At 46.5% G+C, this 15585-nt stretch overlaps 1 protein-coding gene across 4 annotated transcripts in view; it reads right to left on the bottom strand.

The window, feature by feature from the left end:
• Positions 1-15199, bottom strand: part of KIAA1614 (KIAA1614 ortholog) — a 54298-nt gene extending 39099 nt beyond the window's left edge. For 3 of the 4 annotated variants that reach the window (XM_027868649.1, XM_027868651.1, XM_027868652.1), the window contains exons 1-3: positions 13775-14308; positions 9539-10500; positions 8528-8591 (exon numbers count right to left, since the gene is read on the bottom strand). In XM_027868649.1, coding sequence (XP_027724450.1) covers positions 8528-8591; positions 9539-10463 — 989 coding nt within the window. In that variant the 5' untranslated portion in view covers positions 10464-10500; positions 13775-14308. Of the gene's footprint in view, positions 1-8527; positions 8592-9538; positions 10501-13774; positions 14309-15180 lie in introns of those variants that run through there. The other variant, XM_027868650.1, reaches the window with a different exon arrangement.
• Between the last annotated feature and the right edge of the window lie 386 nt (positions 15200-15585).

Genomic DNA, 15585 nt, shown 5'->3' with positions numbered 1-15585 from the left:
GCATATTGTTGTGTGCATGTGTGCGGTGTGTATGTATGTGTGATGTGTGTATGTGTGTGGTGTGTGTATGTGTGATGTGTGATGTGTGTGGTGTGCATGTGTGGTGTGTGTATGTGTGTGGTGTGTGTATGCATGATGTGTGTATGTGCATAGTATGCTATGTGCAGAGTATATGTATGGTATGCATGTGTGTGGTATGCATATTGTTCTATGTGTGTATGTGTGATGTGTGTATGTGCACGGCATGCCATGCACGGTGTATATGTGTGGTATGCATGTGTGTGGCATGTGTGTGATGTGTATGTATGTATGCGGTACGTTGCATGTGTGGTATATGTATGCAGTATGCATATTATTGTGTGCATGTGTGTGGTGTGTATACGTGTGATGTGTGTATGTGTGTGGTGTACGAATGTGTGGTGTGTGTATGTATGTGGTGTGTATGTGTGGTGTGTGTATGTATGTGGTGTGTGTGGTGTATGTGTGATGGGAATGTGTATGGTGGAATGACAATGATCAGCTCTCACGCTCCCTGCCATTCATGCTATGATCCTTCTTACATAGGATAATAGCTCTAGACGTGGAAGGGGCAGATGAGGAAACAGGCCCAGAGAGGTGAAGTCATATGCCCTAGGTCACACAGGTAGTAAGCATCAGCGGCAGAATCTGAACCCACGTCCTCTGACTGCATGGCAGACAAGGTTCAAGCTATCGCATCAAAGAGAGGCCTCTGGCAGGAACGCGGCCCAGCACGGGTATCCGGGTATCCAAGGCCTCCCACGAACAAGACCCTTAGTCTCCTGACGAGGAGCTGCCCCCCACACCCAGGAACGCCCTCCCATCTTATCTCTGCCTCTTGGCTTCTCTGGCTTCTTTCGGGTTCCAGCTAAAATCCCATCTCCTCCAGGAAGCCTTTTCCAATCCCTCTTTAATCCCAGTGCCTTCTCTCTATTGATTATTTCTTATTTATCCCGTACTTGTATTTGTACATACTTGCTTGTTGGCTCTCTCATTAGACTGTAAGCTCCTTGAGGGCAGGGGCAGTCTTTTGCCTCTTTCCATAACCCCAGTGCTTAACACAGCGTCTGGCACATAGTTGGTACACGATAAATGTTTATGTCTGACTCCCCACAGAGACATATTTCCATCCATACTCTGGGGTACACCCCTCTGCAGGAGTCTTTCTAGTCTAAACCTAATCCTAATTTCTTTCAAATCAATTTGGTTAAAAAATATATCGAGTAAAGTGAGGTGGGGAAAGAGATACAAATCTAATGTAGGTATGGCCTTCCCCCTTCCAAGGAGAATGAATTTCTCTTAAACGTGGGTAGAGGAGTATGTAATTCCAGCCCACAGGAAACACAACTTACCCAGCTTCTTGCGTCTATGAGTCCCGATCCCATAAGCCTCAAATCCTTTGAGAATAACACTGGGCTCGCTCTTGCTCACTGGCTCTTTCCCCTTCTCCCTCCCCCAACCACCTTAAGCTGCTTTACTCAGTCAAGCTTTCAGCCCGGGGCAGATTTCCTCCCCAGCCTCCAGGATCCAGGACTGAACAGTTTCATTTCTTAGCTTCAGTATCTTCCCAAAGTAAGGCAGGTCAGATCTCACATGGGGGGTAAAAAACCAAACCAAACCAAACCCCAGGCTTTCCTGCCCTCCAAGAAGGGGACTGCACCCTGGTCCACTTGGACACCTGCTCTCCTCCTTCAGCTTCAGTGAGTACCTCAGTGAGCCTAGACTTTAACTCTCTCACTTCTGAGGGAAGATTAAAGGGGAGAAGATTTCATACTTTCCAGATTTTCAGCTACTGCAGCATTCTGAAGGTAAAAGGGCACATTTCAATAAATCCTTAAGGTTTCTTGCTTAGCATTTTCCGGCTCCTTTTGGTATAATGGAAGCTTTAAGAGTACCAGGAATGGATGGGTCATGCTCTATAGCCTTGTGTGCAGCCACCTACGTGGGAATGGAGGAAACACTTGCTGTACAAGGAATGGCTTTTCTGTATTGGAGATAGGGGACCTGCTATCTACTATTGCCATGCTATTTACCAAATAGGATGCTATTAATTAGGGAAGCTAGGTGGCTCAGAAGATAGAGTGCTGGGCAGGGAGTCAGGAAGACTCATCTTCCTGAGTTCAAATCTGGTCTCAAACACTTACTGGCTGGGTGACCCTGGGCAAGTCACTTAACCCTGTTTGCTTCAATTTCCTCAACTGTAAAATCAGCTGGAGAAGGAAATGGCAAATCACTCCAGTACCTTTGCTATGAAAACTCCAAATGGGGTCACAAAGAGTCAGACACAACTAAAACAACACAACAACAACAACAACAATGCTATTTACTGTGGCCAGTTCAATTGTCTTCAACACTCTGCCACCACCACATTTCTCTTTGCTTTCTCCCTCCTTCCCCTCCTGCCCTAGCCAGGGGCCACCCCACAACCCATCCAGGTGAGTCAGGTGGAAGAAAGACCTGCCATCATCAGGAGGCCTTGCTGCTCCATCTTTCACATGGCTTAGATGGAATGGGAGGCTATCTGCCCTCCCACTGCCTCCTAAGATCTTTCAGGTGTAACCATCTGCACCTCAGGCTCCTGGCACTGTTGTCTGATCTACTTACATAATCTAAGGACACCTAGTCCTTGTTATCAGCCTTACTCTACTCCTAGGACTCCCGTCTTCCATCTTCCTTAAAGCTGAACTTACTTTGAAGTATTGTGTCTCCCCAATTAGAGCGTGACCTCCTTGAGAGTACGGATTGTTTCAATTTTTCTATTTACATCCACAGTGCTTGGCACATAGTAGGTGCTTAACAATTTCATTTTGGCCATTCAAGAACTTCAATGGCTTGCTGTTGACTACCATTGCAAATCTGAGTTTCTGTCTGATTTTAACATCTTCTGGGATGTGCCTTTTATCCTTCCTTTCCAACCTTGTCTCTACTACTCCCCAGGACAGATCCTCTGCTTTAGCCAGACCATTTCTCCATGCCATCCCACAAACATAACTCATTCCTGCTTCAGGGCCTTTGGGTGATGCTGTTCACCCTTTCTTGACTATCCTCCCTATCGATTTCCTCCCATATTCCATGAGGCCCAGCTCAAGGCCCTCCTCCTCCAAGAAGCTATGACTGACTACTCCAGCTCCTAATTATACTGGGTTCCATAACCTTCATGATGCTGTTTGGTATATTTCTGTTATTTTAAGTCTTAAAATTGGAAACAATAGTTCAGTTCTGAACCAAAGCAGATCTGGGATGGTCCAAGAGGGAGGCATAAGCAAACAGCACATCAGAAGAATGAAGGAGAGAAAGAAGGAAAGGAAGGAGGAAGGGAAAGGGGGAAGGGAAGGAGGGAGGGAGGAAGAAAGGAGGGGAACAAGGAAGGAAGGAAAGAGGGAAGAAGGGAAGGAAGGGGGGAAGGAAGGAAAGAAGGAGGCAACAAAGGAAGGAGGGAGGGAAAGAAGGAAAAAAAGAAGGAAAAAACCATGGAGCCACACAGAACCAAAGCAACCTATGACAACTGCCATTTCTTCACCTTCAGAGACAATACATTCTCCTGGTTCTCTCCCTACCTCTCTAATCAATCCCTCTGTCTCCTTCACTGGTTTCTCATCTTCTGCCCAGTCTTTTAATTGTGGTTTTCCACAAGGCTCTCTCGTCAGCCTCTTTGCCCTCTGTGCTCTCTCTCTTGGCAAGTTCATTCACTCCCATGGCTTCAATCACCACCTCTCTTCAGCTGATTTCCACGCAGACATTTCTATATCTCACCCCACTTCAAACAAAATGCAGTGGACAGAGCACTGTGCTTGGAATCAGGAAGACTCATCTTCCTGAGTTCAAATCCGGCCTCAGACGTTCACTAGCTGTGTGACCCTGGGCAAGTCACTTAACCCTGTTTGCTTCAGTTCCTCATCTGTAAAATGGGCAGGAGAAGGCAATGGCAAAACTCTCCAGTATCTCTGCCAAGAAAACCCCAAACGGGGTCACAGAAAGTCAGACATGACTGAAGTGACTCAACAGCAATCTGCTACAATGCCAAAGAAGTTATGTTCAGGTATGGGCATTTTGTCTGGGTGTCCTCCTATGCCTGGAATGCTCTCCCTCCTCATCTCTACCTCCTGGTTTCTCTGGCTTCCTTCAAGTCCCAGCTCAAATCCCACCTCCTCCAGGAAGCCTTTCCCAACCCCTCAATTCTAGTGCCTTCCCTCTGCTGATTACCTCCAGTTTATGTGTTCGTACTTGATCGTTAGCATGTCGTCTCCCCAGGTGGCCTGTGATCTACCTGAGAGCAGGTTTTTGCTTTTCTTCACATCTTCGGAACTTGGTGTAGTAGCTGGCACACAGTAGGCACTTAATAAAAGTTTATTGACTTCACTTGACTTGTACTGTCTATGAGGTCGCTTCCAACTGTGAGAGACAGTGATTCTCTCACCAGCACATTCCCCCACCAAACTATTTGACCCCCTAAACTTGGTCTTTCTGTTGCCATCGCTATTTCCAAGCTATTGGCTTATCTTTGACTCTTCCTTCTCCCTTCATTCAAACATTCAATCAATTATCAATTCTGCCTCACTAACCTCTCCCCTAGCTCTCCTCTCCTCTCCATTCCCACTTTACTGCCCCTAGTACAGCCCCTCACTAACATGAGTCTGGACTATTGTGCCATCCCTCCTAAGACATTTTCCCAGCTCTGCCTCCACTCCTTGTCTCCCCCAACCCATCCCAATCCATACTTCCTATCCCTGCCAGAATGATATTCCTTAGACACAGATCTTGTCATGTCATTCTTCTGCTCATGAATCTTTGCTAAGCCTAGGATGTTGGGGTAGGGAACCTGCTCCATGTTTCTAAAAAGGATCTGAGGAAAGCTCAGGTTTCATGTTGAATGAAGGGGAGGGAGTGTCCTGGACAATGGAAACTGGCAATGTCAACCTCAGCCCTTGGCAGAAACCACACAATGCTGATGAGGGGTGAGATCACTGCACAGCTGGAAAACTGGAAGCAGCTCCCAGATGTCTTTTCTGACCTCCGCTCTGAGTGCCAGGATCACTGCAGGGACAGGTATGGTACCTGCCCTTCCGCAGGGGGTGGCCTATGGCTGCTGCTCTGCTGGCACCCCTCTAGGTGGACCAGACCTGGGACCTCATGCTGGCCTGGGACCCACAGGAAAGTATAGCAGCCTCTACTCCCCTCCCCCAAGGGGATACCAGCCCAGGCCTACACAGCCATTAGCCACTCATTTGCTGAGATGCGGAAGGAGCTATTCCTTCTTTCCATATCTCGGCAAACAGATCTGGCAACTTCAGACCCCAGAGAGAATTCTCTGTCTGGGCTAGGGTAGCTCTGAGGTATCTAACATGGAACCACTCTTAAATCCACCATGGGAAACACGTCAGCCCTGGAAATGACTGACCCTTGGGCTAGGGATGACCTAGTTTTGAAACAGAACTACTTTTGAACTGGAAACTATACCTGGATTCCTCTCTACTGCCCAGGTTATAGCATGCTTGCCCTGAAGCACCCCTCCAGGGAGGGGACAGGGAGGGCTTGAGATGCCTTTCTATTTTTCTGGGCAATCAGCTCAAACCATCAATCATTCAATTAATAAACACGTATGTAGAGCCTGCTATGTGCACGCCACTGTGCTAAGAGCTGTTGATGAGAAGGGCTATGCTCTTCCAGTAACCAGGGCCTAAACCCTTTGGGATTCTTTGATATCAGTCACAGGACCATAGATTTAGATATGAGAGGAGACTTAGAGCCTATTCAACCTCTTCATTTGACAGAGAAGAAAACTGAGGCCCGACTAGCCCGAGGTCACATAGGGAATGCCAGAGGCAGGATCTGAACTCAGATCAAATGATCCTAAAGTGAGCTTTCTTTCCATTGTACCATACTTCCTTACCTGGATAGCAGGAAGTTTGGAGGTTATGGAAGGTACTAGAGGCAGCCAGGGGAAGACCAGAGTTCAAATCTGATCTCAGATGCTTACTAGCTATGTGACAAGTCATTTAACCTCTGTCTGCCTCAGTTTCCTCAGCTGTAAAATGGGAATAATAATAGCACCTACTTCCCAGGTTTGTTGTGAGGATCAAATGAGATATTTTTAAAGCACTTAGCCCAGTGCTGGGCACATAGTCGGTGCTTATTTCCTTCCTTCCTTCTTTCCTGTGATCATCAGGAGGGACAGATGACCACTTTCCCTAAATCAGAGTATCTTGCTTCACCACAAATACCCTAACTCTGGTAGAAGTGGGGTAGCCTAGAAGTAAAGTAGCCTAGAACAGGGGCTGCTGGACCTGAGACTTAGGCTTTATGTGGGTTCACTGAGCTTATCACAGTGTCTGAAATACGATAAGTGCTTAACAAACGCTTGATGATTCATTGATCATTTGGCTGAATGACTAAAACCAAAAAATAATCATCAATGGACCAATGTCTACCTGAAGGGAGGTGTCTGCCAAGATGCCCCAGGGATCTGTCCTTGACTGTGTCCCGTTCAAAATTTTTAGTAAAGACTTTTTGTCTTTTTCACAAGAGGTTGTTCACATAGTAGTATCTAAATGCTGAACTGAATCAGATGAAGTTTCAGATGGCATGCTTATCAAATCTATTAATGACATGAAACTGAAAAAGATAACAGGAAAACTAGAATCAGGATCCCAAAAGATCTCTCTAGATCTCTCTACTTGCTGTCCAAAAAAATCAATTTCACAAATACAGGATGGGGAAGATATGGCTAAGCTTAATTCCCTGTGCAAAATATTTTGGGGTTTTAGCGAAATGCTAGCTCAATATGAGTCAATCGTGTGCTATGGAAGCCAAATAAATATATGTAACAAGTGGCCACATTAACAGAGGGAGGCTGTAATCCCATCATATTCCTACCTAGTCAGACCACAGGTGAAGTACTTTGTTCTGTTCTGGGTATCTAGAAAGTACATTCATTTGCTGGAACATGTCTCAAGGAAGGCATCCCGGATATTGACAGGAAAGTTGGTTGAGGGAATCAGGGCTATTTAGCCTAGACAGGGGAAAGCTTACTGGGAACATGACAAGAAAACTGTCTTTCTGTATGTGAAAAGCTGTCAAAAGGAAGATAGAGAAGACTTATTTTTGCTTGGCTCTAGACAGCAGATTTCAGCTTGATTTCAGGAAATTATTCCTAACGATTAGAGGTTCCGAAAAGTGGAATGGGCCAACTTCTGATGTAATGAGCTCTGTTATGGAGAATTTCAGGTCTTCAAGTGCAGGCTAGGTGACTACTTCAGGATATTAAAGAGGATATTCTTGCTCAGAAATGGAAGTGCTTCCAATTCTAAGACTCTATGATCCTATGAAACCCAAGTCCAAAGAGATAACTGGCTTAAGTCACATAGCTAGTAAATGGGAAAGCCAAGAGTAGAACCCAGGACTGATGACTTTTCTGTTACCTCACACTGGTATTGTCTTGTAGATGGGGAAATGGATATCTACAGAAGTTAAATGGTTAGCTTAAAGCTATACATACCCATATACATTTAGTGGTAAGTCCAGACTGAGAATCCTGGCTCAGGGGGTGTGCTGGTGCCAAACTCTAACCACTTTCTGAGAGCCGATGGCTAAATTTTTAGTATGAACATTTACCCGTTACACGCTATAAGTCAAGGCTTGACTTATTATTTTGTTGATTGTCTAGTCTTAAGAAAGTGATGGAGAAAATGGTGATAATGAAGATTAAACGTAAAAGTGTATCCTGCAGAACCAGGAGAACATTGCACACAGTGACAGCAACATTGTACAACGAACAACTGTGAATGGCTTAGCTATTCTTAGCAGTACAATCATCCAAGACAATCCTAAAGGACAAACGATGAAAAAACGCTATCCACCTCCAGAGAAAGAACTGTTAGAGTCTGAATGCATACCCTCTCCCTCCCTCCCTCCTTTCCTCTCTTCCTTTCTTCTTTCCTGCCTTCCTTCCTTCCCTCCCTTCTTCCTCTTTCTTTCTTTTCTTGTTTTCTCCCACCATATGACTAATATGGAAATGTTTTATATGATTGAACATGTATAACCTATATCAGATTGCTTACTGTCTCAAGGAGGAGGAAGAGGAAGGAGGAAGGGATAGAATTTGGAACTCAAGACTTTAAAAAAAAACAGATGTTAAAAATTGTTTTTATATGTAATTGGGGAAAAAAATTTTTTAAAGTGTATCCGGAATTGGTTTTTGAATATTTTCTTTTTGGAGAGTTGGTTGTTAAACATTTTACCAGCACACCCTCTGGCTTGCTCCCAATTAAGCACTCCCCTTGCCTGGCCAGCATTTCCCAGAAGTACAATCAGGCATTATGCCAGGCACCCAAGAGTAACTTGCTCTTTGTGGTACTTTCAGGAGGTAGTAATCAGCAGAAGTGGAAATTCTGCTCTGTGGCCTGGAATCACAGGATTCTGACTGGCAGCAAACCAGCACCAGTTCTGACGTGAGTTGGGGGGGAGGGGGGATAGGGAGCTAAGGAAAAAAGAAAGAGTTCTGAACTCTTACCTGCACCCATCAGAGTCCTGCAGGGATACTCCTGAGTCCCAATCTAGGTCTCCCCCTGGCAGCTCTAGGACCCAGAACAAAGGAAGAGATCAGGGACAGTACTGCAAAATCCAGGGACCTAAGGTCCCCTGGTCACTAATCTGCTTGGAACACATGACAGATTCCCTTCTCTGTGGCTATGTCTTTTCAGCTAAATTCTCCTCATTTCTACCAGTGGGACAAGCTGGGAGCAGCCTCAGTTGCCACTTGGGGAAGGGAAAGAAAATGATGCTCTCCGAAACAATTATCTCCCTACAGAGAACGTCAACAGGCTGCACTCCCGTGTTGCTCAGCCTGAGAAAGAGATTGCTTAGGGCAAAGACTCAGTACTGACACTGGGACAAAAGTCAATTTTTACGGAGTTGTGCTATGATTTTTTTTTAAGGATCTCAAAGACAATTGACTTTCAGAGAAGATGGGACTTGTGGGAATGGAAAAGGGAGGAAGGAGAGAAGTAAAGAGGGCTTGCCCTACTTACCCTGTGCCTAAAGTAATAGTGAAGTAGTGGTATGCAACGGGAAACAACAAGGGTTCCCCAAACTTTTTTATGGGGTACAGCAGCTTTCTATTTATCCAGTACACCAAAATTGATGAAGGCTTGCATGGGCCGTGGATTTCCACTAACTGCCAAATTTTCACAACAGCTTAAAGTTCATGGATATTGCGAACAGGGAAAGGGCCAGGGCAATGCTTAGGAGGGGACGCTGGGGGAATCTCTGCTGTTCACCATTAATCAACCAGGTCAGGCTTTTTGGTTGTGTGGTCGGCTGCAGGGGACAGCAGGATTTCAGCAAGTGGTGATGCTGGGGGACTGACGTGTCTGGGGAGAAAATTCATCACCAAAAGACAGCAGGGAGAGAATACAGGTGAATGGACCTAAGGTCTCTTTTTATAGCCTTCCTATTCCTCTCTTCTACACAGAAGAGCTGATCCCAGAGTGGGTGCCTTGCACCTCTTACCTACTGGACTCACCTGGGGTGGTTCCATTGTGGGCTCTGGCTTGGTGGAGCTGAGAACAGCTGTGTTCTGACAGGCTTCTCCTCTCCTGCAGAAGAAGGCGGTTCCTCTCCACTCGGTCAGCCAATGACAAGGAGTGGTTGCCACTCCTCAAACCATCCCAGCTGCCCGCTTTCCACAGCTGTCCTTGTGCGGTGGTCTCTTGAATGGGATTTTCTGGCTCCAAGGCCAGAGACTCCTCATCTAGGTCTCCCACTTGGATCTGATGTTTTGCAAGGGCTCCCGATTTCCCATTCTCCAGGGAAAGCATTTGGGCCAAATCCCTGCAAGGCCCTGGGATCTCTGACCTGTTCTGAGAAGCTGGCTGAATTGGGCTTTCCTGGAAATAACTGGCCTCTTGCAATAGACCCGAGTCAGGAGGCTTCCATATGCCTTCCAGGAGCCTCTGGCTTCCTTCCCCTAAACTGAGTTGATTTGGAGACTGGGTGCTGTTGTGACTCGCAGGGGGTGTGGGCACTGGCCCCTCTTCCAGGTCATCACTGCTGTCCAGCACCGTGTCTGTCAAGTAAGTTCTCATCTGAGCTTGGGGGGCCACCACACTGTCCTGAGAAGAAGCACCCTCAGTTACCAGCATGGCTGCAGCTGGCTTAGCCCACTGGCTCTTGGCCTTCTTCAGCGAGGGTCGTTCTTGGGAGACAGTGCCAGCACTTACTGCCTGTTTCCCAGTCAACATCCTCTTCTCCTTTAGGGCCCTCACTTTACACTCCAGCACAGAGGGGCCCTGGGGCTGACCTGCCCAGGCACTAACAGGTTTGGAGGCCATTGCACCAGGCCCTTGGGCTTCCTGGGGCAGAAGTGGGGATCTATGAGGTTTTTGGCCACTTGGTTCCTTCATGCCTTTTCTGGACTTCCTCCTCTCAGCAGGTGAGACTGCTTCCATGGAGCTGATGGCTCTGTTCCCAAGCCTGGATAAAAGGCTATAGAGAAAGCAAGAATAACCACTGGGATTCAACCCAAGCAGCAGTAATCTTCTGAAGTTCACACCTTACTGATAGCCAGTCTACAGGCTTACAGCCCTTCCTTTTCCACGGAAATACCCTGGGCAAATCACTTAACCTCTCTTTGCCTCGGTTTCCTCAACTGTAAAATAGGGATGATAATAGCACCTACCTCCCAGGTCTATTGTGAGGATAAAATGAGATAATATTTGTAAAGTATTTAGCACGGTGCCTGGCACATAGTAGGCCCTTAGCAAATATTTCCTTCCTAATTTCCTTCCTTTCCTTCTTTCCTTTGTATGAGCCCTGCTTAGCTAAGTTCCTGCATACCAGGGGATGATCTCAAAGAAAGTATCACACACAAGAGAATCTTCCAGACAATGTACGTGAAAAACACTTTGGGGAAAAAAAGGATAAACAAATTATTGCTTTTTTTTTTCACTCCTACCCTAAGTATGTGTGTGTGGGGGGCGGTATAGGATCCCATAAAACTAGGATAACAACATTTCCCACTATCTGCTTCATGGGATAGTTGTGAGGAGATCAATATGTAAACAAAGTGTTACAGAAATAGAATTATTTATATAACAATGATTATTATCAAGCCTGAGTTGCCTAAAATTCTGAGACATTTTTACAAATGGACCATTAATGAAGAGGAATCATGATACAGAAGAAACCATAATAACTCATATTTATTTATATGTTACTTTAAAGTTTACAGATCACTTTTCTCATGAAAATCCTTTGAAGTAAGAAACACAATTATTATGACCCCCATTTTGCCGATGGAAAAACCTCTGAGAGGTTAAATGACTTTCTGGTAAATATCTAAATCAGAATTCAAACCCAGGTTTCCTGATTCTAAGTCTGGGACACTGTCCAGTATTCCATATTACTTTTCTTTTTTCAATTAACAATCATTTATTTTCTCTCCATCCTACCTAACTTCCCCCCACTGCGGAAAAAAAAAGAACAAAACCCTTGTAATAAATGTGTATAGTCAAGCAAAATAAATTCCCACATTGGCCATCTCCAAAAATGTATGTCTTATTGAATCTATCACCTCTCTGCCAGGAGGTGGGTCATATCATTCATCATTAGTCCTCTGGATTCATGGCTAATATTGTGTTGATCAGAGTTCTTAAGTCTTAGAGTTGTTTGTTTTTATAATGACATTTGTTAGAGTATAAATTGTGGTCCTGGTTCTGCTTTCCTATACTCTGCATCAGTTCATTCATACAAGTCTTTCCAGGTTTTCTCTGAAACCATCCCTTCGTCATTTTTTTTGGCACAACATTATCCTATTTCATTGCATTCAAACATCTTCCACTGACAGAAAGAGTCCTGGATTTGGAAGACCTGTTGTCAAATCTTTCCCACTGAGACAACATGTATGATTTTGGGTATAATTGCTCCGAGACTCAGTGTACTCATCTGTAAACAGGGTTTGTGATTCGATGCTCTTTAAGGCCCTTCCTTCCCACTTCTAAATCCTATAATTCTATATTTAGCTGCCTTTCCCTATTCTGTACATGGTCAGGTAATTTTTGGAACCAAAGTGCAGCACTTGATAATTATTCCTATTAAAACTTTGTCTCATTAGGGTTGGTCCATTGTTCTAGCCTGATCTGATTGCAGCCTGACTCTACTGTTTAACATTAACCCTCCCACATTTGTGTCATTTGCCAATTGACAAGCTGGCCATCTATACTTTTATGGAAGTCACTGACAGAAATGTTGAACAGAACAGGTCTGAGGGCACAGACATTGAGGGCACAGTGGGTACAATAGATGGTAGGCTGGGGATTAAGGACACTGGTGGATGTGTTGAAAGCCCAGTGAGGAAACAGCTGTGCCCACTGATGGCCCAATGAGGGTACAGCTCATTATGCTGAGGACACAAGCAAGGGGCCTTGAGGGCAGGGACTTTATTTATTTTTTGTCTTTGTATTCCCAGCACTTGGCATAGTGTCTGGCACAGAGTAGGTGCTTAATAAATGCTTGTTGTCTAGATGCCTCCCTCCAGGTTGACAGCAATCCATCGATCCTACAGTTTGGGTCCAGTCATTCAATCACTTCCAAACCCTAACTCGGTGTCACAGACCCTTTTGGTAGTCCAGTGAAGCCGATAGGCCCCTTCTCAGAATCATATTTTTAAACGCATAAAATAAAATATATAGGATTTCAAAGGAAACTTTATATTGAAATAAGGATGTATTTTTTTCCTCATCCAATTCCACAGACCCCCTGAAATCTGTGGATCTTGGATAAGAACCCCAGGACTAGCCCCTAAGTCTCCCTCTTGTGCACTAAGGCTAGCTGATGCTGCATGGTGCTCTAAGCTTCACTAAGCTTGACCCTCACAACAAGCCTGTGAAGCTGGGACTAAAGGTACCATCATACCCATTCTTCAGCTTCAAAGAGCGACAGTGCTTGGCACAAGTCATAGGGTGAATAAACAGTACAGCCAATGTCTGAACTCAGGCTTTTCAACCCCACGTCCTCTGCTTTCTCCACTGTTGAAACAGATTATATTAAAAAAAAAAAAACTTCCTGATAGTGGAATCATTGGAATCAAGGTACTAAGACGAAGGAAGGAAGGAAGGAATGTAGGGAAGGAGGCAAGGGAGGAAGGGAGGGAAGGAAAAAAACAAAAGCTCCTACTAGGTGCCAGATACTGTGCTAAGAGCTTTACAACTATTACCTCATTTGATCCTCACAGCACCCCTGAGAAGTAAGTGCTATTATTATTCTCATTTTATAGTTGAGGAAACTGAGGCAGATAGTAGTTAAGTGACTTGTCTAAGGTCACACAGCTAGTAAGTGTCTGAGACTGCATTTGAACTCAGGTCATCAGGAAATGTGTTGGATTCTCCATCTTTGGAGATCTTTAAGGATGAGATCGACACTCTGTTTGCATGGCTTACGCAAAGCCCTGCATAGAGTTGTCCGTTCCCATAAACAAAGTACTGTATTTGTTTTTATAGATACAAAATAAAATGAAGCCAGGCTGTAAGGGTATTGGGCCTTGAGAAAGTAGCACTTCTAGGGGCAAATTTAAGACCCTTTAATCCTTACAAGCCACATTACCACCCCAGCCTCCAGAGAGCCCCAGTGTAGGTCCGGGCTCACCACTCACACCCACCCTAGCTCACTTCCAAGGTTCAGTTCCCAACACTCCCTCCATCCACCCCATGACAAAAAAGAACTCTTCCACCCACCCCAACCATGGATCTACTTCAATACTCACTGAGAGTTGCAGCTGAATAGTGATCACCTCTTCAAAGGGGTGGAGGAGGAGGAGACCTCTTTCTCCCTTGTAAACCTACTAGAGTTAAGGACCTGAAATTTCAGGCCTCAAATGTCTTTGGGAACAGAGTCCCAAAGTCCCCTGAGTCCAGTCACCATAAGGCTGGGTCCTGCAGGCCTGCCCCCAGTTTCACTCAGGGAGCCTGGAGAAGGGAAGGGGAGGGGGGCCATGGTGGAGGGCACAGCTCAGCCCCTCTCTGGACAAGTTCCAATCTGTTGGCTTTAGTCTGGGTTTTCAGCAGCAGCAACAGCATGAGGGGGTTGCTCCTGGCCCAGCTGGGAAGAGGAGGAGGTGATCAGAGCTGTAGGGAGGGTGTTGGCAGAGAAGGAAATGCCATCCCCTGGTAGTTCGTGTTTCCGTGATCAAGGGGAAGAGGCCAAGACCCCAATCTTTTCATGCTGCATTTCCAGCCATGGGGGAGGGGAGATGTCAAGGAGGAGGGGTGAGGAGGGAAGGAGTTTAGAAGAGGGGAAAGAGGTGAGGAAAGGGGAGAGGAGAAAAAGCATGGGAGAAGGGAGAATAACGGGAGGACGAGGGGAGGGGGAGATGAAAGGGCGGGGGTAGGGAACCTAGGAAATCTTAGACTCCCCAGGGTCTCCTTCAGGAAATCCCCCCCTCTCCTTCCCTCCCCAACTGGGACTCCGCTGAGCCTCCCCAGCCAGCTCTGTCTGCTGCAGGCTCCCAAAGCCAAGAGGCTTTGCCCCAGCAGCGGCGGCCCCAGAAAGTTAGACAGCAACGTCAAAAGGGGTTGGGACACCGAGAGGGGCGGGGGAGAGAAAAATTATGAAAGGGCCCAAAGTTTGGGAAGGCTGGAGCTGCTGCTGCCGCTGGCTTCCGCACTCTGACTTGTCCTGGCCTCCCTCCCTTCCTGCCCTCCTCTCCCTCCCTCCTTTTCCCCTCCCCCTCTCTCTCCTTCTTTCCCTCCTCCTCCCTTTCCCTCCCTCCCAATGTCTCTCTCTCTCTCTCTCTCTCTCTCTCTCTCTCTCTCTCTCTCTCTCTCCCCTCCCTCTCCCATTCTCACCCCTGCCTCCTTCCCCTTTCCACCCCGCCACCCCAGCTCTCCCCTCTGGCTGCTCTAGGGACCATCATTTGCTTTCACGCTTTGCACAGCGGGGTTACAGTGCTCCCCAGAAGCAAGCGGAGAGTCACTGCAGTCGGTGGCCCGCTTGAAAGCTGAACACACACACACATACCAGAGCATCCAACCAAAAACAGACCCCTCCCAGCAGGAACAGCTGACTATAAAAGGAAAGGCACATGTTTGGAGGGACCTGAGGGGTCACTACTATGGTTACCAAATCATAACCATCATCATTCCTCACCCCCCCCCATTCTATCCCTCTTACTCCTTCTCCTCTTCCCCGCTCCTCCTCTTTCTCCTCCTTCTCCTCCTCTTTTCCCTCCTCCTCCTCCTCCTTTTCTTTTTTCCCCTCCCCCCTCTCCTTCCCTCCCCCAGGGTAGAGTGAGCTCCTGCCGAGACAACGAGATGTCCAGGGCACAGAACAGCTGGGCAGAGAAATCCTGAGCCCAGTCGGAGCAAATGCTAAGCAAACAGCACATCTGCTGAGGAGCGGGCGGAGGAAGCTTCCTGGGGCTCCCTTGTAACCATACACCGGGGCCGCAGAGAGAGCCTTCGAGGGCAGTTTTAAGGGAGGGAGGGAGGGAAAAGTGTCCTTCTCTGATGGTGGCTAAGCAATGTTCTTTGTTCAGGCTCCCTTCTTCCTTTCTCCCCTCGGAGGATCCTCCGTCAT

This window comes from Vombatus ursinus, unplaced genomic scaffold, assembly GCF_900497805.2.
Source record: "Vombatus ursinus unplaced genomic scaffold, bare-nosed wombat genome assembly UNPS02014789.1, whole genome shotgun sequence".
Classification (NCBI taxonomy): Eukaryota; Metazoa; Chordata; class Mammalia; order Diprotodontia; family Vombatidae; genus Vombatus; species Vombatus ursinus.
The sequence above is the reverse complement of the archived record's forward strand: the minus strand, read 5'-3'. Positions and strand labels throughout refer to the sequence as shown.